This window comes from Bos javanicus, chromosome 7 (assembly GCF_032452875.1).
Source record: "Bos javanicus breed banteng chromosome 7, ARS-OSU_banteng_1.0, whole genome shotgun sequence".
NCBI classification, from domain to species: Eukaryota; Metazoa; Chordata; class Mammalia; order Artiodactyla; family Bovidae; genus Bos; species Bos javanicus.
Genome location: NC_083874.1, coordinates 94679063 through 94705244, shown reverse-complemented (window position 1 = coordinate 94705244; position 26182 = coordinate 94679063). Strand labels below are relative to the sequence as shown.

Below are 26182 nucleotides of genomic sequence, written 5' to 3'. Positions count from 1 at the left end.
TATTACTCTAGTCGGTTTGGGGTTCCAAGTATCTACCTTTCAAAGTCGCTGTGAGGTTGAGAGGTAATGTATATAAAGCACCTAGCACTGAGCCTAGCACACAGTAGGTCTATAGTTAATGGGAGCTGCCGTGTTTCTGAGTTCAGTACCAAGCAGCGCCCCCTAGAGGTGGAAGGTGAGGGACCACAGTTCAGTCACTCAGCTGTGTCTGACTCTGCGACCCCATGGACCATAGCACGCCAGGCCTCCCTGCCCATCACCAACTCCCTGAGTTTACTCAAACTCATATCCACTGAGTCGGTGTTGCCATCTAACCATCTCATCCTCTGTCATCCCCTTCTTCTCCTGCCCTGAATCTTTCCCAGCATCAGGGTCTTTTCCAATGAGTCGATTCTTCGCATCAGGTGGCCAAAGTATTGGATTTTCAGCTGCAAAGTATTGGCGTTTCCATAGTGGCCTGCTGCAGGGTCAGGGGCTCTGAGTGTAGCAGAGACTACATGGAACCTTTTGAAGGAGGTCACCATTATTTTCTTTTTTGCTTTGGCTCCATCCCTTCATTCTTTCTGGAGTTATTTCTCCACTGATCCCCAGTAGTATATTGGGCACCTACTGACGTGGGGGGTTCCTCTTTCAGTATCCTATCATTTTGCCTTTTCATACTGTTCATGGGGTTCTCAAGGCAAGAATACTGAAGTGGTTTGCCATTCCCTTCTCCAGTGGACCACATTCTGTCAGATCTCTCCACCATGACCCACCCGTCTTGGGTTGCCCCACGGGCATGGCTTAGTTTCACTGAGTTAGACAAGGCTGTGGTCCTAGTGTGATTAGACTGACTAGTTTTCTGTGAGTATGGTTTCAGTGTGTTTGCCCTCTGATGCCCTCTTGCAACACCTACCGTCTTACTTGGGTTTCTCTTACCTTGGGCATGGGGTATCTCTTCACAGCTGCTCCAGCAAAGCGCAGCCATTGCTCCTTACCTTGGACGAGGGGTATCTCCTCACCGCCGCCCTTCTTGACCTTGAAAGTGGGATAGCTCCTCTAGGCCCTTCTACGCCCACGCAGCCAGAATGAAGGGATGGAGCCAAAGCAAAAAGAATACCCAGCTGTAGATGTGACTGGTGATAGCAGCAAGGTCCAATGCTGTAAAGAGCAATATTGCATAGGAACCTGGAATGTCAGGTCCATGAATCAAGGCAAATTGGAAGTGGTCAAACAAGAGATGGCAAGAGTGCATGTTGACATTCTAGGAATCAGCGAACTGAAATGGACTGGAATGGGTGAATTTAACTCAGATGACCATTATATCTACTACTGTGGGCAGGAATCCCTCAGAAGAAATGGAGTGGCCATCATGGTCAACAAAAGAGTCCCAAATACAGTACTTGGATGCAATCTCAAAAATGACAGAATGATCTCTGTTCATTTCCAAACCATTCAATATCACAGTAATCCAAGTCTATGCCCCAACCAGTAATGCTAAAGAAGCTGAAGTTGAACGGTTCTGTGAAGACCTACAAGACCTTTTAGAACTAACACCCAAAAGATGTCCTTTTCATTACAGGGGACTAGAATGCAAAAGTAGGAAGTCAAGAAACACCTGGAGTAACAGGCAAATTTGGCCTTGGAATACGGAATGAAGCAGGGCAAAGACTAATAGAGTTTTGCCAAGAAAATGCACTGGTCATAACAAACACCCTCTTCCAACAACACAAGAGAAGACTATACATGGACATCACCAGATGGTCAACACCAAAATCAGATTGATTACATTCTTTGCAGCCAAAGATGGAGAAGCTTTATACAGTCAGCAAAAACAAGACCAGGAGCTCACTGTGGCTCAGACCATGAACTTCTTATTGCCAAATTCAGCTTAAATTGAAGAAAGTAGGGAAAACCACTAGACCATTCAGGTATGACCTAAATCAAATCCCTTATGATTATACAGTGGAAGTGAGAAATAGATTTAAGGGCCTAGATCTGATAGATAGAGTGCCTGACGAACTATGGAATGAGGTTCGTGACATTGTACAGGAGACAGGGATCAAGACCATCCCCATGGAAAAGAAATGCAAAAAAGCACAATGGCTGTCTGGGGAGGCCTTATAAATAGCTGTGAAAAGAAGAGAAGTGAAAAGCAAAGGAGAAAAGGAAAGATATAAACATCTGAATGCAGAGTTCCAAAGAATAGCAAGAAGAGATAAGAAAGCCTTCTTCAGCGATCAATGCAAAGAAATAGAGGAAAACAACAGAATGGGAAAGACTAGGGATCTCTTCAAGAAAATCAGAGATACCAAAGGAACATTTCATGCAAAGATGGGCTCGATAAAGGACAGAAATGGTATGGACCTAACAGAAGCAGAAGATATTAAGAACAGATGTCAAGAATACACAGAAGAACTGTACAAAAAAGATCTTCACGACCCAGATAATCACGACGGTGTGATCACTGACCTAGAGCCAGACATCCTGGAATGTGAAGTCAAGTGGGCCTTAGAAAGCACCACTATGAACAAAGCTAGTGGAGGTGATAGAATTCCAGTTGAGCTATTTCAAATCCTGAAAGATGATGCTGTGAAAGTGCTGCACTCAATATACCAGCAAATTTAGAAAACTCAGCAGTGGCCACAGGACTGGAAAAGGTCAGTTTTCATTCCAATCCCAAGAAAGGCAATGCCAAAGAATGCTCAAACTACCGCACAATTGCACTCATCTCACACGCTAGTAAAGTAATGCTCAAAATTCTCCAAGCCAGGCTTCAGCAATATGTGAACTGTGAACTTCCTGATGTTCAAGCTGGTTTTAGAAAAGGCAGAGGAACCAGAGATCAAATTGCCAACATCCACTGGATCATGGAAAAAGCAAGAGAGTTCCAGAAAAACATCTATTTCTGCTTTATTGACTATGCCAAAGCCTTTGACTGTGTGGATCACAATAAACTGTGGAAAATTCTTCAAGAGATGGGAATACCAGACCACCTGACCTGCCTCTTGAGAAATCTGTATGCAGGTCAGGAAGCAACAGTTAGAACTGGACATGGAACAACAGACTGGTTCCAAATAGGAAAAGGAGTACATCAAGGCTGTATATTGTCACCCTGTTTATTTAACTTGTATGCAGAGTACATCATGAGAAACGCTGGACTGGAAGAAGCACAAGCTGGAATCAAGATTGCCGGGAGAAACATCAATAACCTCAGATATGCAGATGACACCACCCTTATGGCAGAAAGTGAAGAGGAACTCAAAAGCCTCTTGATGAAAGTGAAAGTGGAGAGTAAAAAAGTTGGCTTAAAGCTCAATATTCAGAAAACGAAGATCATGGCATCTGCCCCATCACTTCATGGGAAATAGATGGGGAAACAGTGGAAACAGTGTCAGACTTTATTTTTCTGGGCTCCAAAATCACTACAGATAGTGACTGCAGCCATGAAATTAAAAGATGCTTACTCCTTGGAAGGAAAGTTATGACCAACCTAGATAGCATATTGAAAAGCAGAGACATTACTTTGCCAACAAAGGTTCGTCTAGTCAAGGCTATGGTTTTTCCTGTGGTCATGTATGGATGTGAGAGTTGGACTGTGAAGAAGGCTGAGTGCCAAAGAATTGATGCTTTTGAACTGTGGTGTTGGAGAAGACTCTTGAGAGTCCCTTGGACTGCAAGGAGATCCAACCAGTCCATTCTGAAGGAGATCAGCCCTGGGATTTCTTTGGAAGGAATGATGCTAAAGCTGAAACTCCAGTCCTTTGGCCACCTCATGTGAAGAGTTGACTCATTGGAAAAGACTCTGATGCTGGGAGGGATTGGGGGCAGGAGGAGAAGGGGACGACAGAGAATGAGATGGCTGGATGGCATCACTGACTCGACGGACGTGAGTCTGAGTGAACTCCGGGAGTGGGGATGGACAGGGAGGCCTGGAGTGCTGCGATTCATGAGGTCACAAAGAGTCGGACATGACTGAGCGACTGATCTGATCTGACCATTATCTTTCTTACCTCCACCATAGTTTGGCCTCAGGTCAAACAACAGGGAGGGAACACAGTCTCGCCCATCAACAGAAAATCGGATTAAAGATTTACTGAGCATGGCCCCGCCCATCAGAACGAGACCTAGTTTTCCCCTCAGTCAGTCTCTCCCATCAGGAAGCTTCCATAAGCCTCTTTTCCTTCTCCATCAGAGGGCAGACAGACTGAAAACCACAATCACAGAAAACTAATCAAACTGATCACATCTCTGACTCTTTGCGACCCTGTGGGCTGTAGCCCACCAAGCTCCTCTGTCCATGGGATTCTCCAGGCAAGAATACTGGAGTGGGTTGCCATTTCCTTCTCCAGGGGATCTTCCCGACCCAGGGATCAAACCCAGGTCTCCCACATTGCAGGCAGACGCTTTAACCTCTGAGCCACCAGGGAAGCCCACATGGACCACAGCCTGTCTAACTCAATGAAACTATGAGCCATACCATGTAGGGCCACCCAAGATGGACGGGTCATGGTGGGGAGATGTGACAAAACGTGGTCCACTGGAGAAGGGAATGGCCAACCACTTCTGTATTCTTGCTTTGAGAACCCCATGAACAGTATGAAAAGGGCCACAGTTAGAGTCAGCCAGAATCCTCTGTGGTCAAATGGGAGTAAGAGTCTATAATGAGAGTCACACTGGTCCTCTGTGGTCAGATCTAGAGAGATCCAAAGAGAGAAAGAGCATCAGACAAGATCAGATTCTGCAAACAGGCACAGCCACCAACCAGGATCCTCACACATCTGAGGTTGGAAGGGGCTGCTGGCAACGTGGCTCATTCAGCCGAACCCTTAGAGCTGCATTCAGACAGACAGGGCCAAGTGCAGCCGCAATGAGTCCAGAAGTCTTGACAGCAGTTCAGAACCCTGGTGGCTCGTCACCTGCTGAGCTGCCCCTCTGCAAACTCCAAGCCTTGTGGAAGCCAGGACGGGTCCCAGGGTGAGCCTTGAAGGATTCTAAAGGTTTGTCTGCTTCAAAGCAGCCCTACCACTCCTTCTGTGGTCAAACTGTGTTTTGCCACTCAGTGTGTTACGAGAGAGACATCACAGTGCGCTGATCTCATCGAACACTGAACTGCAAATCTACTTATGCTTGAAATACACCTGTTAGGCTCCTCACTCCTCTATGTAAAGTCCTTACTCTTCAGCTTGGTAAAAGATACTCACGACCCGCACGCTCACCAGCTGTCTCTCCCCCCACTCCTCACCTCAACTCCTAATGCTCCATCCACACGTGACTACACTCAACATCAAGAGCCCTTGTATCGTCCTGGTGTTTCCTGTTCCCTCTGCCTGAAGTGCACTTCCCTGCCCTGAAGACTCGAAAGCATCTCGCTCAAGATTTAGCCTAGCTCATCTTCATCAACCTTTCCCTAAGCACCCCCTCCAGGCAAGAATAATCACTCTTCTTTTGGTTACCGTAATGCCCATACAGACTTCCATTATACCATGTAGAATACTCTTAACACTGGGTTTACTTGCTATGTCTGTATCCCCTGCCCTCCCATCCACCACAAGGCTAAAAAGTCCTAAGGACTGGGGCTGCATGGGATCTTTGTGTCTGACCCAGAGTAGCTGATTAATAAATGTTGTAGGAGAGTGAAAAGGCTGGTTTAAAACTCAACATTCAAAAAACTAAGATCACGGCATCCAGTCCCATCATTTCATGGCAAATAGATGAGGAAACAAGGGAAACAGTGACAGATTTTATTTTTCTAGGCTCCAAAATAACTGAAGACAGTGATTGCAGCCATGAAATAAAAACATGCTTGCTGCTTGGAAGCAAAGCTATGACAAACCTAGATAGCATACTAAAAAGTGGAGACATCATTTTGCTGACAAAGGTTGGGATAGTCAAAGTTATGGCTTTTCCAGTAGTCATGTACAGATGTGAGAGGTGAACCATAAAGAAACCTGAGCACAGAAGAATTGATGCTTTTGAACTGTGGTGTTGGAGACTCTTGAGAGTCCCTTGGATTGTAAGGACATCCAACCAGTCCATCCTAAAGGAGATCAGTCCTGGGTGTTCATTGGAAGGATGGATGCTGAAGCTGAAGCTCCAATACTTTGGCCACCTGATACGGACAGCTGACTCCTTGGAAGAGACCATGATGCTGGGAAAGATAGAAGGCAGGAGGAGAAGGGGATGACAGAGGATGAGATGGCTGGATGGCATCACCAACTCAATGGACATGAGTTTGAGCAAACTCTGAGAGATAGTGAAGGACAGGGAGGCCTGGCGTGCTGCATCCATGGGGTCGCAGAGACACGACGGAGCGACTGAACAACAACAAAGGGGTGGGTGCACGGGTGGGTGGATAAGGACCAGCGTGCGTCTGGGCTCTGGCAACATGGGGGTGAAAGCCCTTTCCCTGCTCGCAGGAAGCTCACTGTAGATGACAGAAAAGGAGTAAAAAAAGAACAATGAAATGGGATGAGTCAGGGTATGGCATGATGTGTGAAGTCAGCTGAGGGGCAAAGAAAGCTGTATTCAGGGGTCTTCCCAGAGGACTCTCTACACGTGATCTGGATAGTGCTGGACCAGAGAAGTCAGCCGCACAGAAAGAAAGACGGGTCAGAGCCACTCTGGACCGAGAGGAGCAGGTTCAAGGCAAAGAAAGTGTGAGTAATGGAAGCCTGGCAATGGCTCAGATTCAGCTTAGCTGTTAAAGTCTGGTGACTCTGCATAAATACAAAGCAGAGGGAAGGGGAGGAAGCCACGGTCAAGGTGCCGCCCAGGCTTGTGCCCTGCAGGCAGATGACAGACCCTGGGAGGGTGGGCAGGTTTTTGGAAGAGGGAAGGGTGGCTTCCATTCTGGTCACACTGAGGCTGATGCTGAGGAACCCCAGGTGGGTCTTCTCGGTAGGCAATGGACGATCCATTCCTGAGGCTCAGGAAAGTGTTCTCGATGAGAAAAGTAAACGTGGAATTCATCAACAAAAAGGTGATAGCTGGAGCCATGCGTACAGATGAAATCTTCCACAGAGGGTGTACACAGAGTGGAAAGAAGTGCAAGCCCCGGGACATACCACACGTGTAGGCGAAATTCCTAAGGCAGAATATGACACAGAATACCCAGGGATACGTGGAGAAAAAAGAGATCAAGTTGCATATGATATTAGGAAGAAGGGAGCTGGCAGGGGAGGGGGAAAGGCGTGACGGGGAGTGATCTATTGAGTCAAATCTTGCAAAGTGGCAAGTAAGCAAAAGAGCCTGAGAAATGCTCATTTGTGGGCCAAACTGTCCCCACCCTCATCAGCTTGTGGTACAAATGAGATCACATTAATAGTAGCAGCCCATATTTCATATTTAACATATACCACTAGCTCACTGCCAACTATCTGCAGAGCAGCATCTCCACTCCCTTGAAAAAAGTCCGTGCTTCTCAGCATTTCTGGAAGTGCCTAGCTATGTTGAGCACAAGCCCACCAAGAGTTCTCGTGTCTCTTCCACACACACCCCACCTTGATGTCCACGGCACTTGAGGATGGCAGCTCCCGTGGTGGCTCCGTGCCCTGAACTGTTCCCAAGATCAATGGGTTCCATCTCCTGAAGTACCAAAGCTACAAACTTTCATGATGCCAAGGCAAGAGAGTAGCCTATGCTCTGAATTCCTCCCTGAGGTGAAGCCACAGCACTGTCTGCAAAGTGGAGAAGCCCCTTCTTTGCCATCTGTTTGTGTTCCACGTCTCATGAAAAGGCCTTCCTGAGCTGTGTCCTCTGGCCATCTGTCCTGGGCCTGAGCTCTAGGGCAGACAACAGAGCCCCCCCAACCAGCCCCCCCCCCCCCCCCACCCTGCACCCTGATCTCTGCCCCAGGGACCAAATCCCCCCAGGGACCCTATGCAAACAGATCCTTTGGGAGTTTCACTCCACCAGTTTACCAAAAACCTCCACACCCACACTTCTGGGATGGTCCCAGGCAAGACACCTGGCTACAAGGTGATTTATCAACCTGGCGGTTATGATCGAGGTTGGCCAAAGGCGTTTCAGCAGAACGGTTGATAAGGAGGTCAGATTGCATCAAGGAGAGGAGAAGGTGGGGCGTGGCTGAAGTCCAGATGGCAAACATAAAAGCAAGTAAGGAAAAGGGCAGGAAGATTTAAGGAGAAAGAAGGTGGTGGTTTGAAACAAGGGAGAGACTTGCCCTGAGTCACACGCTGAGGAGAAGGAGCCAGCAGAGCAGGGAGAGGTGACCCCAGACGCTGAGAGGAGGGTGGGCCTGAGGGAAACACACCGGGTGCAAGGCGAGCGGAGGACCCTCAGGCGGGTGAGCCCTGAGGAGACCCTGGGCTTCAGGGAGGCGCCTGGCTGCAGGAGTCCAAGCGCAAAGAAGGGGATGGAGACAGACGACAAGGACTCTGCTGGGAGCTTATTCCAGAGAGAACGAAGCTGTGGGCTGGGAAGTCCCAAGCCTGACAAGAACCAGTTGCCTCAGCCCTCATGCCCGTAGCACATTCTTTCCAGGGACAGAGACATCACTTAGAGTCCCTCTCTGTGACTCAGAGTCCGGGTTTCTGTTTGGCCACTTAATTTTAGGAATAATGAAAGCTGCTTCCAAGAGTCCGTTTTCTTTCCTTCTCTCATAGTCACGCTATGCTTGGGACTCTGACGTGACAATCACTGAGTGTACAGCTCCGGCCTGCGGCCCGAGTTTCAGTGTAAAACTTCCTGGGGGAAAAGGAGAGTCCACTTTTAGAGGAGGTGCTTGTCCCTGTTTTGTTTATTTAACTTACCACACAGAGAGGTCAGAACTGGCCCTAGAACAAAGGGAGCGTGGACCCACAGGACACAGCAGCAGGTCTACAATGTGTCATAACACTCAGGTGAATGTGAAGTAAGTGAGATATTACACCACTCAGACTCGCAAACAGTGACAACAGCTGGCATCTGGTCCCATCACTTCATGGCAAACTGATGGGGAAACAATGGAAACAGTGAGAGACTTTATTTTGGGGGGCTCCAAAATCACTGCAGATGGTGGTGACTGCAGCCATGAAATTAAAAGACGCTTGCTCCTTGGAAGAAAAGCTATAACCAACCTAGAGAGCATATTAAAAAGCAGAGACGTTACTTTGCCAACAAAGGTCCATCTAGTCAAGGCTATGGTTTTTCCAGTGGTCACGTATGGATGTGAGAGTTGGACTGTGAAGAAGGCTAAGCGCCGAAGAATTGATGCTTTGAACTGTGGTGTTGGAGAAGACTCTTGAGAGTCCCTTGGACTGCAAGGAGATCCAACCAGTCCATCCTGAAGGAAATCGGTCCTGAATATTCATTGGAAGGACTGATGTTGAAGCTGAAACTCCAATACTTTGGCCACTTGATGTGAAGAGCCAACTCATTGGAAAAGACCCTGATGCTAGGAAAGATTGAAGGCAGGAGGAGAAGGGGTCCACAGAGGATGAGATGGTTGGATGGCATCACCGACTCAACGGACATGAGTTTGAGTAAAGTTGCTGATGGACAGGGAGGCCTGGCATGCTGCAGTCCATGGGGTCACAAAGAGTCGGACACAACTGAGCGACTGAACTGAACACCATTCAGACTCACAAACAGTGACAACAAAGGGATCAAACAGAGAAAAAGACCCTCACTGGATCTGCAGTTTGAAATTAGGGTTTGTGCTGGAATTTGCCTCCATGCTAAACTGCTGTTCAAGGGTCACAAACTCAAAAGCTTATGGATGAAGAGCGGGTATCTGGAAGGCGTGAGCCAGCCGGGAGCCAGCTTCTGCTCCCTCCAAAGGACCACCACACCTCAGCCCCAGCTGCTGCCTCTCATGAAGGTGACCTGACTTTTCAGGGAGAGGCCGCAGGGCCAGATTCTTCTGTGCAGTCTCCAGATGTTTGAAGGTGGGGGAGCAATTCCATTAAACAGTGACAACAAGCAGGGCAGGCAAGATGAGATGCAAAGTCACAATCTGAATTTCACTTCTAAATAGATTTCAGTCTATTCTGCGTCTTGAATGATTCTGTGTGTGTTTTTAGAAACCGTGTCTCTGAGAGACAATAAGTGAAGTGAAAGTGGCTCAGTCCTGACTCTTTGTGACCCCAAGGAGTATGCGGTCCATGGAATTCTCCAGGCCAGAATACTAGAGTGGGTAGCCTTTCCCTTCGCTGTTCTCTTCTCCAAGGGATCTTTCCCAACCCAGGGATCGAACCCAGGTCTACCTACATTGCAAGCAGATTCTTTACCGGCCGAGCCACACGGGAAGGCCTGAGAGACAATAAGAACTGACTCTAAGAGGTGCCTGCCTGCCTGCTGTGGCTCCCTCCCTGGAGCTGGTCTGCACCTTTCAAGCTTCTCCAGAGAGTGAGCTGGCTCTGTTTTCTTCTCCAGAGCGGGTGCCCCTGAAAGGGCTGGACAATGACACCCCAGGATGTAGCTGTTCATGTTCCAAAGCTCTAGCCAGTGCATCGCTCCAAACTGAAATGACTTTCAGGGCTGGCCCTTTAAAAATCGAGCACGCCGCGGGGGCAAACTCCTCCTCCAGGGAGGTTCCTTTAAATGAGAGCCAGCTGGTCGGTCAGCCGCAGCTTTTACTCTCAAGCTCTACCTACAGTGGAGGTGTACCCCCCGGAGGGAGGCAGCATGGCTCAAGCGTTCGTCAACAGCAAGATCCAGCCTGGGAAGGTGGTCGTGTTCATCAAGCCCACCTGCCCCTACTGCAGAAAGACTCAGGAGCTTCTCAGCCAACTGCCCTTCAAACAAGGGATTCTGGAATTTGTCGATATTACAGCCGCCGGTAACATCAGTGAGATTCAAGATTACTTGCAGCAGCTCACCGGAGCCAGAACGGTGAGCCTGGGGTCTCCTGCCCAAAGGCTGGGGGGGGAGGGGGGAGGGAAGGCTCCCGGATGCCTTTGTCTGTGACTGAGGTGGCCCGTGCCTTCCTCGGGGACACCGCTAGGGCTTCGTCGCTCTGAGAGGGTGCGGGGGAGGGCGCCCGAGACAAGAGCTGCTTCCTTGAATAGGCAGCGGACCTCGGCCCACCGGACGGGGGTGCGCAGCTGACCCGCGCTGGGCGTCAAGGCGGGCGGGCCGGCGGGCAGCTGTGTCCCGTAATCGCCGCCGCCGACAAGCGCTCTGCAGTCTTTGTTTTCAGCACTGACAGCCTGATCTTGCAGGGCTGGGCGGTGGAAGGAGGGGTGGAGGGGCCACGGGTGAGCCCTCTGTGTCTGCCGTTGAGCAAGAAGCCAGAGTACTCTTTCCTCTGGGTTCACAGGGCCCAGTGGCATTTGCTCTCCTTCAGTCTTTTCCTCTGGGTTCTCTTTAACCTTACATTTTCTCCTTCCGTATCTTATCTCATTCCTCCCACTGGAAAAAAAAAGTAATGACTTATTGTGGCTCCTTGACCTAAATGAGGGGATAGTTTCAGGCCTGTCGAGTTAGGGAGTTCAGAGGCCAGCGTTCTGGACAGGCTCTCACAGTGGCTTGCTGTGTGATCCTGGCAAGTCACCACACCTGTGACCCTCAGGGTACCCCTTGGCTGCAACACCAGGCTGGAGGAGACCTCTATGGTCCCTTTTGCTTTGAGTAGACAGCGGGGGCCCCTGTCACCCTCTCTCCTCTGTATGAAAGGACTTCCTCTTCCTTAGCGCCCAGGGCTTCCGGTGCGATGGCTAACCAGCCAGGCTGCCAGATCAGCGCAGGTGCCGGGGTCGGAGCGTGGTGCCGAGTCAGGTCCCACCAGCTCCCTTTCAGGACACACATTCTAGGGTACAGAGTTTGCAGACGCACATGTCCTAGTTGAGGTTTAGTTTGGATTTGATGGTGTTTTTTCCTGGCTTCTCAAGGGGAAGCGTGGGAGGCCATTTCTCCCCACTGCTCCAACCAGAAGTCAGCATTCTGGTGCAGAGCGAGGCAAAACCCTACTGCTTCCAGGGACCCCCACTGGGAGCTGAGGACCCTTGGTCTTAGGAAGGTCCTGGAGTACAGAACACAATGGCGAGAGGGCCTCTTGTTGCTTGGCTGGACCACCAGCTATTCAGGCTGCTTGGGGCCTAAGCAGCAAAGGGCAGTGTGGGCACAGCTGTGGCCCCTGATGTGAGGGATCCCTCAGGGAGGGCAGTTTACAGGTGGTGGTGTACATTAGAATCACCTGTGGTGGTGGTTTAGTCTTTAAGTCGCGTCTGACCCTTGCGACCTCTATGGACTGTAGCCTGCCAGGCTCCTCTGTCCATGGGATTCTCTAGGCCAGAAGACTGGAGTGGGTTGCCATTCCCTTCTCCAGGGGATCTTCCCAACTCAGGACTCAAACCCAGGCCTCCTGCATTTCAGGCTGATTCTTTACCAACCATGTGTGCTACAAGGGAAGCCAGAATCACCTGGGGAACTTAAAAAAAAACACCTCCCAATGCCTCAGTCAGACCCCATGCCAATTAAATCCCAAGGAGAGGGGGCAGACAGGCATCAGTAGTTTTAAAGATCCCCAGGACACAAATACAAACATGGAGCTGTAAGAGGAGTAAGTGCTGGGGGTGAAATGTAGGCTTGCAATTTGCTATGATTACATCTTAAGTGTTCTCACCACACACACATGCAAATAGTAGCTGTGAGGTAATGGATATGTAAATTCACTTGACTGCAGTAATCATTTCACAGGGTATCTGTATATCAAACCCTGACATTGTACACCTTAAACACACACAGATTTGTCAGTTACACCTCAAAAAATGTGGAAGTCAAAATAGAATGTATCTCCCATCAAAAAACCAAAAAAGTAATTCCAATTTGCAACAAAGTTTGGGACCCACATCTTTCAACTACAGCACCTATCACTCTAGCAGGAAAAACAAACCTCTTCACACAACCATTCAACAACCCCCCACCCCCACCCCCCCGCCATTCACTGTAAAGCTAACACTTTCTTCTAGTGATCTTTCAAAGTTTGTTTTTGAATTTTTCAAGATAATTTTCACAGGTTCTTGAGTCTTGAATGCATTCCTCCAAGGGGAGAACAAATCCTTTAAGGATATATAACTTCATCATCCCTAGCGCTGAAGGTTTTCTATTCAAAGAGACTGGAAACCTTGAGAGCTGTCACTATCTTGCTATGCCTGTGGTGCTGTGCAAACAGCAGCAGCCCAGTGGGACTTGATTGATTGCGGAAACATAGGACTTCAATCAGGCCACCAAACTGGAGACACTGGTTTTGGTTTTGCTTTAGCCACAGCTCCTAGATCAGTGCTTTCACTTATGCTTCCTGAAAGTTCTTTCTTTATGTAAATCCAAGTTTCCTGACCTCTGTCATTCTCCTTCTCTCTGAAGGATGCCTTTGAACATTCCTCACAAGGCGGAACGTTGGGCAACAAATTTGCTTCATTTTTGTTTGTGTACAGATGTCTTTTTCCCCTTTGCTTTTGAAGGATAATTTTGCTGAATACAACAAATATTTTTGAGCACTTGCTGTCCTAGGCACTTTTCTGAACACTGGAAATACTGCCATGAACAGAGCAAATGAAAATTCCTGCCTTTGTGGAACTTACATTCTAGTAAATGCCATAAATAAAGTAGTGTGTTAGAAGGTGGTAAGTGATGTGTGATATGGAGAAGCCAGGTAGGAAAGGGAGGTAAGCAGTAGGCAGCAAGGTACAGTTTTAAATGGAGCTGGCAGGTTTTACAGATATCTAAAGGGACTGAGGAAGCAAGGCATGCAGGAGTGTAGGCATAGGACATTCCAGGCAGTAGGAACAGCAAGTGCTAAGGTCCTGGGGTAGAAGCCTGCCTGGCGAGAAGGCCTGTGTGGGTGGAGCATTGTGAGTTAGGAGCGGGTGTGGTCTGAGATCATGAGGAACAGGTCGGCCATTCATGCCATCACATGCACACGGAGCGGGCATGTGATGGGAGATGAGATGCCGCTTGATTTTGAAAGGGTCACTCCAGTGGCTGTGGGGAAAGAGGCTGCAGGAAGGCCAGGATGAGGACCGAAGCTGGGGACCTCTGGAGATTATGGCAGCAGTTCTGGTGAGAAAGGAACCGTACCAGGGAGCAGCCAAGGAAGTGCTGCAGAGGACTGGCAATCAGCTGAGTAGCAGCCTCTGAGCAACACAGGTGGCACTGCTGGTCAAGAACGCGCCTGCCAATGCAGGAGACATAAGAGACGTGGGTTCGAGCCCTGGGTCAGGAAGGTCTCCTAGAGAAGGAAATGGCAATCTACTCCAGTATTCTTGCCTGGAGAATCCCATGCACAGAGGAGCCTGGAAGGCTACAGTCCACGGGGTTCACAGAGTTGGAAACGACTGAAGCGACTTAGTACAGAAAATAGAAGATGCCACCCCAGCTGAGGTTTGGGCTGGAGAAAGCTCCTGGAGGAGGGCTGCAGAACTCCCAAGCTGGGTTTTCTGGTGGCAGTTCCCTACTTCTTTAATGTAACAGACTCAAGTTCCTCCGAAGAAGGGGGTGGGCCGGGAGGGGAGGCACAGAGCCCCAGCCTTCTCTTCCTTCTCAGCTGCATCAGCAGCTTCCTGTTCAGCCACCACAGCCTCCCACACCGTCCGGTGGGGCCTGCAAGTTCAGCTTCTTCTGAGAGCTGAAAACTGATGGGCTTTCAGTTCAGTTCAGTCGCTCTGTCGTGTCGGACTCTTTGTGACCCTATGAACTGCAGCACGCCAGGCCTTCCTGTCTATCACCAACTCCCAGAGTTTACCCAGACTCATGTCCATTGAGTTGGTGATGCCATCCAACCATCCCATCCTCTGCTGTCCCCTTCTCCCGCCTTCAATCTTTCCCAGCATCAGGGTCTTTTCAAATGAATCAGTTCTTCGTATCAGGTGGCCAAAGTATTGGAGTTTCAGCTTCAACATCAGTCCTTCCAATGAATATTCAGGACTGATCTCCTTTAGGATGGACTGGTTGGATTTCTGTGCAGTCCAAGGGACTCTCAAGAGTCTTCTCCAACACCACAGTTCAAAAGCATCAATTCTTTGGCGCTCAGCTTTCTTTATAGTCCAACTCTCACATCCGTACATGACCACTGGAAAAACCATAGCCTTGACTAGACGGACCTTTGTTGGATCTTTGATGGGCTTTACCATGGTCTTCACTGTTCCCTAGCTCAGAGGAGGGGGTGTTAGGGCAATGGGGTCTTCCAGCTCTCAGCTCTCAGAAGCAGCTTGTGTGCCAGAAGGCATGCACAGAACTCCGCCCTGGGGACAGCCCAGATGATCTGATCTGATTGTGTTTCAGGGCCTGCCTTTCGGGGGCTGGGGGCTGCCGTAGAGCTGTGGGTTTCCAAAGCCTCAGTTAGTTATCCCGGGAGGAAGGGACTGCTCTCAGCGCCAACCCGTGGTTTGCAAATATGCTCCGTGAGAGTCACCTGGGAACTTGTCAGAATGCACATTCTTGAGCCCCTGCCCAGATCTCCTGTATCATAAATGTTGGGTGGGGAGGAGTAAGAAATCTGTGTTTTAACAAGCCCACCACGGTTCGGATCGCGTGGTTCAGATCTAAGAACTGCTGTCAAAGGGGAGGACTCCTTTCTCCTCAGGGGCTTCTCGCCAACTAACCAGACCCCGTGGTCTAAGGTGGAGATGGGGCAAGCAACAGGAGGAGTGACAGTCAGTTCTTTCTGAAAGTAACAAGTTCAAGAATGAACACATCCCTTCCATGGGGCTTCCCTGGCAGTCCAGTGGTTGGGACTTTCCTTTCATGCAGGGGGTGTGGGTTTGATGCCTGGTGGGGCACCTAAGATCCCACGTGCCTCCTGCCCAGAAAACCAAAACATAAAACAGAAGCGATATTGTGACAAATTCAAAAAAGACTTTAAAGATGGTTCACATCAAAAAGAAAAAAAAAACCTAAAAGAATGAAAGCTTCCTTATTTGAAGCTCAGATGAGTTTTACTCCTTTAGGCAATGCTTTCCACAGAAGGAGCCCTGTGTTATAATTATTTAGAATTCCATTAGGATTCTTTACCACTGCAACTGACCACAGCCAACTGTTCCTGGAGAGACAGAAGCCAAATGGCCCCCAACAATCTGAGAGGTGCTTTATTTTCTCTAAAATAATGGCCAGGATCCAGGGGGGAAACTTTAGGTTTCTGAGCTCATCTTTCTGCAAATTCTTTCAGCTGGTTAAGATTAAAAAAAAAAAAAAAGGCGGCCTTGACGTCACTTCCACGTGCAAAGCTCCCACACGGCGTGCAGGGCAGGGGGTGGGTGGCCCCATGTGTGGCTGAGGAGGGCACCACCAGGCTTCCTCACTGGAACACCATCCTGTGTGCTCCTCCCACTCGGGACACAGGACGTAGCCAAGGCAATGTAGTGCAGGCTTCTTTCAACTGGGGGCCTTAATTTGTAAAGCCTATTTCTGCCCAGATCCCCTTCTTAATGGAAATATGGTAGGACTTATCTGAAATACTTCAGCCCTTTTTCTCAACTCTCTCCCTTAAAAAAAAAATTCATCTGAACATGCACCCCAGTGTTCATAGCAGCATTATTTTCAATTTCCAAGATACAGAAGTCACCTAAGTGTGTCCATGAACAGATGAATGGATAAAGAGGGCAGGGTGTGTGTATACACAGTGGAATACTTCTCAGTCAGGACAAAGAATGAAAGTTTGCCATTTGTAACAATATGGATGGACTCGGCCTTCTGCTGAGTGAAACAAGTCAGAGAAAGACAAGCACTGCATGATATCACTTATACGTGGAATCTGATAAAACCACCACAAACTAGTGAATATAACAAAAAAGAAACAAACTTACAGAGAATATAACAAAAAAGAAACAAACTTACAGAGAACAAACCAGTGGTTACTAGTGAGGAGAGAGGAGAGGCAATGCATGGGTAGGAGATTAAGAGGTCGAAACTATTATGTAAAAGTAAACTACAGGGATATAGTCTACAATATGGAGAGTATGCTGCTAAGTCGCTTCAGTTGTGTCCGACTCTGTGTGACCCCATGACGGCAGCCCATCAGGCTCCACCATCCCTGGGATTCTCCAGGCAAGAACACTGGAGTGGGTTGCCATTTCCTTCTCCAGTGCATGAAAGTGAAAAGTGGAAGTGAAGTCGCTCAGTTGTGTCCGACTCTTAGCGACCCCATCCATGGGGTTTTCCAGGCAAGAGTACTGGTGTGGGGTGCCACTGCCTTCTCCATGGAGAGTATAGCCTATTTCTATATAGTATAGGCTACAAGTATAGCCTACTATATAAAATATAGTATATTTTATAATAACTTTAAGTGGAATATAATCTATAAAAATTGTGACTAACCATATTGTACACCTGAAACTTATATTGGATGTCAACTATACCTCAATAAAGAAATGCATCTGAGTAACTGTGGCTTCAGAGGAAAAGCAAAAGCTCTGAAAATATTCTTAACCTCTCCTGCCCCTTCTAGTACGTTCCTAGTGTTCTGGGAGAGGACCCGCTAGTTCCTGACCCCTCAGGGAGCCTGTTCTGGGCTGGCTTCTTCACTGCCAGTCAGCCTTTCTGCAACACCCTTGGCCTGGAACTTGTCTGAGCCACAGTGAAAGGACTTTCTCCTCCAAGAGCCCTCTGGAATCCTGGAATGCACCTTACCTAGCAGCAGGAACGGAGCCTGAGCTTGACTCGAGATGAATGTGCTCAGTGCAAAGAGCTGACTGTCAGTCTGACTGGCCCTGGAAGACCCACCCATGCCAGCTGTGAAACCAAAGCAGAGGCATGGCTTTGCTCCCAGAGCTGTGGCACTTCATCCCATGATGGGCCAGGCATTTCAAAGAAGGCGATTCTGACACCATCATCTCTTCCCTAGCTGAGGGCAGGGCTCACAAGAAAGAGACAACTCTCATAAACTGAGTCTAAAAATCAGGGACAGAACTGATGGAAATACTTGTCCAGCTGCACTGAAAAACAAACTCCTTCCTGGTTGCTGTGGTTCAGTTTAAGGGCTCACGTGTGGTCCCAGCTGCAGAGAAACCAGAATTCAATCAGGGTGGTCTGGCTGCAGCCAACCAAAACCCGTTCCTGGAAAGGTGTTCCTGCAGAGTGAAATTTTTAAATCATTTTGACAAGTTAGACAATCTCACACACACAGAACATTCCATTTGAAAAGCATCTTGGTTTAAAAGCACTCTTGAGTGAATTATGTTATGCATCTCATAAAGTTCTGACTTGAAAGAGTATACATGAGGACGTTGTAAAGTGATTTGAAAAGCTTCAGACCATGCGGAACGTTCAGAGAACGATAAAAGTGTCTAACCTAATGACGCTCCCTCAATGTCCTGGCTCGTTTGCTTTCGTAGGTACCTCGGGTCTTCATCGGTCAAGAGTGCATAGGTGGATGCACAGATCTAGTAAATATGCACGAGAGAGGGGAACTGTTGACACGGCTAAAGCAAATGGGAGCTCTGCAATAATTACAGGTGAGTGACAGGTGGGACTCTGGGCCAGGAACACGGACAGATGGTGGGACTCTACTGCCGTGTTTTATTACAGTCGAGCAAGGCACCCAAGATAGGCAAACGGTGATCTGGGGAACTGTGATGTCGTGTATGAGTTTCCCTTTTACAAACGGATTAAGTGCATCATTGGGAGGAAAGCTTTTCCCTCAACCTTCATTTAACAAATATTAATTTAGCACTTACTATGGGCCAGACACTGTATGAGACATTGGAAATATAGATATGAACAAAAAGATAATATGGAACTTATATTCTAGAGAGACAGACTGATCCAACACAAGTTAAATAATGCCTGAAACAAGTGAGTAATCTGATAGAGCATGGCAGAGGGGGAGGGAGCAAACAGAGCTAACGTGGTGAGGAAAGGCCTTTTTCAGAGGGGCTGGCTGAGCCAAGACCTGATTGACAAGGAGACAACCATCTAATGATGAAGCAGAAGAGCTTTTCAGGCAGAAGGAATAGAAAGTAGAAAGGTCCTGAGGTGACAACAAGTATGGAATATTCACGGAACCGAAAGCAAGCAAGAGCAGACTGAGTGAAGGGCAGTGAGAAGGGAAGGTATTAATAGTAGCAAATGTGGGCAGCGAGCGGCCAGAGCTCACAGGCCATGGGAAGCAGCCTGAAATCTCCTAAATGCAACGTGAAACCAAGGTAATTTTTGCTGTACCTATGTTCACCCTGAGAAGCCAATTCAATTCAACTGGCTTCCCAAATAACAAGCCAAAGTTTTCTAAAGTTGTAACCTAAAGGAGATCTTTGAATGGAAAACCACAGGGTCACAGATCCTTCGGAAAGGATGGGTTCCCCTCCCTGCAGCTCTTGTTGGAGCAAGACGGCTTCGAACCAGGCCAATTCCACTGACTCATCCGTGGAAAGACTGTTTTTTTAAGTTAAAGGAGAAACTTAGGGTGTTCCAATTAAAATGTTCTTTGAAGGGTATTTATTGCCCACTAATTAATAATTAACCCCTGAGCAATGAGTACACAGAGTTTGCAGGGATCACTCAGAAAAGCCACAGGAGTGAAAGCACAGGGCCTGAAAAGCCCAGGCGATCCCTTTCAAAGCAAACAGTTTTACAAATCTTGAATTACAGTTCTACAACTTTATCCCAGCAAGTAAACAGACCGTGTCTGTCTGGGTTAGCTTTCTGGCCTCACCCGACATGGTGCCAGATGTTTCCTATTCGATACATTTTTTTTTAACAATTCAGGCTTAGATTAAGAATGAAAGAAAACTTGTGCCTTTCCGGGGGAAGTGGGAAATGCCATCCCCCCCGATGACCTCTAGGTTGGGGTGGGTGTTAGAGTCCCCCATATTCGCCAGATCTCTTTAGCTGCATTGTCCTTCAGCATATTATGCTCTTAGTATTCCACTGGCAACTTGCATTTCAAGACCATCTGTAACCAATTGTGTTTAAATGGCAAGAGTCAGTGTTCTGATAATGAAAGAGAAATGACGGGACCTGCTCTAAGAAGATCCAGTTCTTTGTATTATTATTATTATTTTTTTCCCTAGCAGAGCAGACCCAGGCTGATATCCCCCCTTGGGGATAGGATGGCATTGCAGATAATGACAGCAGTTCCTGGAGGATGGACCTGGGGTGACTGTACCCAGTTACAGCAACCGTTTACTTAAAATTCTGAAATATTTTAACTGCAATAAATGGGGAAGGGAAGTCAACGGCTTCTTTTGACTCAGTATTAAAAATGGACCAACTTGCCCAAAATAACAGGTCTGACGGATGTCTCGGGTTTCTTGTGGATGGGCCCTTTGGGTTCCCAGGGACCATGACAAGATATGTTTAGGATTCACTCACTGACCCAAAAGATGATCCTTCTCTTTGGCACATGTTCTTACCAAGGGTCTCTTCTGAGCTAGGCTGCCTCTACCTCTAACGCCTGTATTTCTCAACCAAGTGTATCTCAGGCCCCCAAGCACGAAGCTAGAGTTGGTTTTCTGCTACTGCTTGGAAATTATTTTGTTGAGTTTGACTTCCTAGAATTTGTATTATGAAATCAACAGGCATTTTGAATGTGCTTTTTCAAAAGGTGTCTTCCCAGGCCACCATCTCCACCCCACCCCATCCCTTTCTGCTTTGAAAGTCACTGCTGTGAACCACTGCCCTGAACCCTGACAACTCACAGATCTCACAGGAAATGTTCGACTGTTCTGTCTGTTCTGTCTCTCAATCCGAGAGAAACCACATGAAAAGTTAAACACAGTTGGTCTTCACTTTGTGCTACAGGGATCAGAGGTCTAAATGTAGGTGCGGTGATCATACGGCAACGCTGTTAGGTCAGACGGTGTCCAGGGAATCCTGGACAAGCATATATTGTTTAGATGACACACAGAAGGAACACACAAACATTTAAATGTTACGCAGAAAACCTGCATCCCCCTCCCGCAAAAAATGTCTGTGAAAACAGCCAAATTTGGGAAACACTGTTCTGGATGATTTTCTCTCTCCCCTTCTCCCCCCTCACTCTATGAGAACTTAAGAATTCCTTATTGTGAAGGATTCTAGAATTGCAAGAATGTTAATTTCTTTCTGTAGATGCAAGTATGAATGGTTAATTTCTTCTCTATTAAAGAAGTACTCATGGATCATACACTGATTTTTGCCCAATTCATCATTCTCAAGACTTTAAGGAGTGTCATCAATGCAAAATAAACCAATTTCAGGTGTTTTTTTTCACATCCATCCCCCCTGCCATTATAAATAAAGGCACATGCTATTGTCTTTCACTGAGTATACACTGTTGGTTTGATTTTGTAAATTTCATAATTTGTATATGTTCAGTCAGTTCAGTCGCTCAGTTGTGTCCAACTCTTTGTGACCCCATGAATCCCAGCACGCCAGGCCTCCCTGTCCATCACCAACTCCTGGAGTTCACTCAGACTCAAGTCCATCAAGTCAGTGATGCCATCCAGCCATCTCATCCTCTGTCGTCCCCTTCTCCTCCTGCCCCCAATCCCTCCCACCATCAGAGTCTTTTCCAATGAGTCAACTCTTCACATGAGGTGGCCAAAGTACTGGAGTTTCAACTTTAGCACCATTCCTTCCAAAGAAATCCCAGGGCTGATCTCCTTCAGAATGGACTGGTTGGATCTCCTTGCAGTCCAAGGGACTCTCAAGAGTCTTCTCCAACACCACAGTTCAAAAGCATCAATTCTTCAGCGCTCAGCTTTCTTCACAGTCCAAATCTCACATCCATACATGACCACTGGAAAAACCATAGCCTTGACTAGATGGACCTTTGTTGGCAAAGTAATATCTCTGCTTTTGAATATGCTATCTAGGTTGGTCACAGCTTTCCTTCCAAGGAGTAAGCGTCTTTTAATTTCATGGCTGCAGTCACCATCTGTAGTGATTTTGGAGCCCAGAAAAATAAAGTCTGACACTGTTTCCACTGTTTCCCCATCTATTTCCCATGAAGTGATGGGACCAGATGCCATGATCTTCGTTTTCTGAATGTTGAGTTTTAAGCCAACTTTTTCACTCTCCTCTTTCACCTTCATCAAGAGGCTTTTTAGTTCCTCTTCACTTTCTGCCATAAGGGTGGTGTCATCTGTATATCTGAGGTTATTGATATTTCTCCCAGCAATCTTGATTCCAGCTTGTGCTTCTTCCAGCCCAGCATTTCTCATGATGTACTCTGCATTTAAGTTAAATAAGCAGGGTGACACTATACAGCCTTGACGTACTCCTTTTCCTATTTGGAACCAGTCTGTTGTTCCATGTCCAGTTCTAACTGTTGCATCCTGACCTGCATATAGGTTTCTCAAGAGGCAGATCATGTCATCTAGGTTACCTAGGTTCAATTCCTGGGCAGGGAACTAAGATCTCACTTCAAGCTACTGCTCACTGCTGCTTCTCTGAGAGCAATTCCGATGTGTTATGGTTGTACTTTGCAGAATATCTCTCAGCAACACATTTAAGTGTTGAAAAGTTAAGAAACACCAACGTAGCTGGGTAAGGAAAGGGATATCAGGTGAAGGGCCCCAGGAGAAGATAAGCTGAACAGAGGCTCTGAGTCATAAACTGGCTTCTGTTTCCTGGGAGCTTGCCAGAGGGGTGGTCCCAAACGAGTCCTTGGAAACCCCAGGCACCCCGTGGTCGGGGATTATGTACAGGTACCAGGCATCTCCCAGAAATCTGTCATGGAAATGGGCGGTTCTGCATCTTCTGCATCCACGGGTCACCTCCAGCTTCCAGGAGCAGGCCCAAGCCCACACCTCCTCCACCAGCCAAGGGTGTGGCCTGGAGAACAGAAATGTCAGCACAAGACAAATTTCAGATAAGCATGTACTCAGGCTCATTTAAGCACTCTGTCCTCAAGTTAAAAAAAAAAAAGACAACAGCAGAAGCTCTCAACACGTGGACTTTTGGTGCTCCAGTCCAGACCGGTTGCCATCCAAGTCCGAACACCGCTCTCCTCCTGGGATCTCCCTTCACTGTCATCCTGGGATTCCACTGCTCTCCACCCAGAGCTGGATCTCCTGTTCCCTGTACCCCACAGATATCTGTCACAGCTAAACTGCTGTAACAAAATATCACGTTCCGACAGAAGCTTATTTTCCCTCCTAACAGTTCAGAGGCAGGCAGGTGACCTTGCCCTGTGAAGTCAGGATCAACCCGGGTAGCACGCAGCACTTTTCTCACATCCCATTACCCAGAACTTAGTCTCCGGCCCCACTTAGCTGTGGGTGACACGAGGCAATGGTGTCCCTGCTGGGAAGCCCCTCGCCCAGCTAAAACTCAGGGACGTCTACACTCCAACAAAGTTAGGAGTTTAAGATTAACAGATACACTCTACTATGCATAAAAAACAACAAGGAACTACTGTATAGCAGAAGAAACTGAATGCTACATCTTAGAATAACCTAGAACAGAAAAGAATCTGAAAAAGAATACACATACGTATGTATATAAACGAATCACTTTGCCATACACTTGAAACTCACACAATGCTGTAAATCGACTAAACTTCAATGAAAAAGTTGTTCTGAATAAATAAATGCTAAAAAAAAATTAAAGAAGGGAGAATGAATATGAAGGGAAATTACTGAATTGTATCTTTCTATTTTTCATAGTGAGAGAGACAATTCCTATGTAGTTTGATAAGTCCAGGGTCTCCAAGGAGGAGAAAGGGGTCTGGGGCTCTCGAGGAGGAGATGGGGGTCTGGAATTCTCAAGCAGGAGGAAAGGACAAACCTTTTTCCTTTAAGCCCAGAGGTGATGACTGCACAACGTAACAACTCATCTTGTTCAAGGATATGTTTTCTCTTAAAGTCTGTACTAATGATTACATGACAACAATGTATTCTGCTTGAGGACAAGTTTCTCCTTCTTGAGAAGCTTCTGACTAATCCTGTCATCTTCAAATATATATTATGGGAGTGGGTCTGGTAAGACCCTTACAACCTTAAGACTTTTTTTCGATTTACTGTAATAACCAACTGAAAAAGTATATAACTCCCTTTCTAAGACTAAGCAGTGGGGGGCACTCTCCATCTCCCTTCTGATGTCTATGTCAGAAGCTTTCTCTGTCCCTTTTTCACTTTAATAAAACTCTGCTACACAAAAGCTCTTGAGTGATCGAGCCTGGTTTCTGGTCCTGAAGCTAAAGCTTCTTTGGAGATCACGAATTTGACATCGTTCACCATAAGCTATCTTTTTCATTTTGGAGGACCACATATCCTTCTTTGGCCTTAAGAAAGAGATGGGAAGTAAACTTTTTGAAGCCTTGCTTGTCTGAAAGTGTTCTTGATTGAAATTCCCTGGTGGCTCCCATGATAAAGAATCTGCCTACAATGTAGGAGGAAAAAAGGCAAGTGAAGTCGCTCAGTCGTGTCCGACTCTTTGCGACCCCATGGACTGCAGCCCACCAGGCTCCTCCGTCCGTGGGATTTTCCAGGAAAGAGTTCTGGAGTGCGTTGCCATTTCCTTCTCCAGGGGATCTTCCTGACCCAGGGATCAAACCCAGGTCTCCCACATTGCAGGCAGATGCTTTACCATCTGAGCTACCAGGGAAGCTCCAGTATGACCCGGGTTCAACCCCTGGATCAGGAAGATCCACTGGAGAAGGAAAAGGCAACTCACTCCAGTGTTCTTGCCTGGAGAATCCACGGACAGAGGAGTCTGGTGGGCTACAGTCCAGGGGGTCGCAAAGAGTCGGAGACGACGGCAGCTAACACTTTCACTCACGGTTCACCTGGACGGAGCTTCTAGTTGGAAGTCGTCTCCTTCTGGGAGTCTACAGACACTGCTTATGGTCTTTTACTTCAGTGCTGCTGTTAAGAAGTCTGAAGCCATCCTGATTCTTGATCTTTTGTGGTTAACCTGTTTGGTTTCCTTGTTTAACATTCTGGAAACTTGCAAAATCTTCCCTTTGAAATATCACGGTGATGTGTCTTGGGAGGGTCTCTTTTTGTACATTTTAGGGGCTACTTGGAGGTTTGAAGGGCCTTTGGAACTATTATTGAGCTATTTTATGGGTGCTTTCCTTCCCTCCATTTTCTTTCTGGAAAGGAACTTTCTGGAACTCCTAGCAATCGGATACTGGCTTTCCTAGACTTGTCCTCTAATTTCCGCTATATTTTCTCTCCTATTTTCTACTTTTGTTTTGAAGGACTTACTCATTTTTATCTCCTTATTTCCCTATCAAATTTTTCATTTCTGATAATGTTTTTAACTTTCAATAGCTCTTCAATACTGCCTGAGTGTTCCTTTTTTCCTTCTAGAATTATTTTTGCTTTGTGAATGCCCAGTACTTGCTGAGTTTATTCAGAGTTCTAAAAATACTTTCACTGAATTTTTTTTCCAACTGTGATTTTTTTCCTTATTTCATAAAACTAGAATTTTTCCTTGTTCTCAGCTGTTTCCTTTTTAACTGTTTTTCTTATTCTTGTTCTCTGGATGCAGTCTTTTCTCTCGCATAGAATATTAATTCTAGTTAGGGCCTTTTAAAAAGTGGTCCTCCAATTCCAGCATTTTCTATGAGTTCCTATGTTCTGTTTCTGCTGAAACTGGAAGACCATCCAATGTTCTGCACTGAACATTTGTGACCGAGCTGTGTGTAAACACTTAAGTGTGAGGCCAAAACCAGGTTGGCAGGTTTGTTGCAGGAATTGGCCTTGTCAACTGGTAAGCTTCACCACAAGGCCTTTTAAATGTCACCTTCTCAGCAAGACCTCCCCATCACCCAATTTAAAATTTCACTTGGCATTCTCTATCCCACTTGTTTTTTCTCTATGGCATTTATTACCTAACATGTCATATAATTTGGTTATTTTATTTACTGTCTGTCTTTACTGCTAACCTGCAAGCCTTACTTGTGTCTAATTATTCGCTGCCGTATCTACAGCACTTAAAGACTGAGTGCATGTGGCAGGCACTTGATAAGTATCTGTTAGGTGGTTGAATGAATGAATGAGTGAATCAATGATGAGATGTAGGTCACCCAGCTGTCAGCTCCTGCGTGTTTCTCTTTTCAGCTGTTCAGTCTCTCCAGTTTCTCAGCTGGGGGGTGGGCCTTGCCAACAGGTTCGCACTGCCAAGCAGGGAAAAGGGATTTGGCAGCCCCCAATCAGTGTGCAGACTCTCACGTAATTGTCTATTTTCTGTCTGTTCCTTGCTGAGTAATTCTGAGTGATATGCAGGAAAAGAAAGAACTATGGCCCAAAAAGCATCAAGAAGTTGGCAGAAGGGGTTGGCAGAGGAAAACAAGAGTATCCAGCCAAAAAATCCAGAGCCAAGGCTCTATAACTTT

General features: G+C 47.1%; 1 protein-coding gene across 2 annotated transcripts; it reads left to right on the top strand.

The window, feature by feature from the left end:
* Positions 1 to 10505: 10505 nt before the first annotated feature.
* On the top strand, positions 10506 to 21160 carry GLRX (glutaredoxin). 2 transcript variants are annotated; one of them, XM_061424438.1, is made up of 3 exons: positions 10506 to 10815; positions 18252 to 18371; positions 19926 to 21160. In XM_061424438.1, the coding sequence occupies exons 1-2, from the start codon at positions 10525 to 10527 to the stop codon at positions 18363 to 18365; spliced, it is 405 nt and encodes a 134-aa protein (XP_061280422.1). In that variant the 5' UTR covers positions 10506 to 10524; the 3' UTR covers positions 18366 to 18371; positions 19926 to 21160. The 2 variants fall into 2 exon arrangements, with proteins under 2 accessions (XP_061280422.1, XP_061280421.1); XM_061424437.1 differs by having other exon boundaries at positions 10517 to 10815; positions 19929 to 21160.
* The last annotated feature ends 5022 nt before the right edge of the window (positions 21161 to 26182 follow it).

Coding starts and splice junctions, on each gene's coding strand:
- GLRX (XM_061424438.1), top strand. CDS start 10,525: ATGAGAGCCAGCTGGTCGGTCAGCCGCAGCTTTTACTCTCAAGCTCTA. Junction 10,816..18,251: donor AGCTCACCGGAGCCAGAACG/GTGAGCCTGGGG, acceptor TTGCTTTCGTAG/GTACCTCGGGTCTTCATCGG.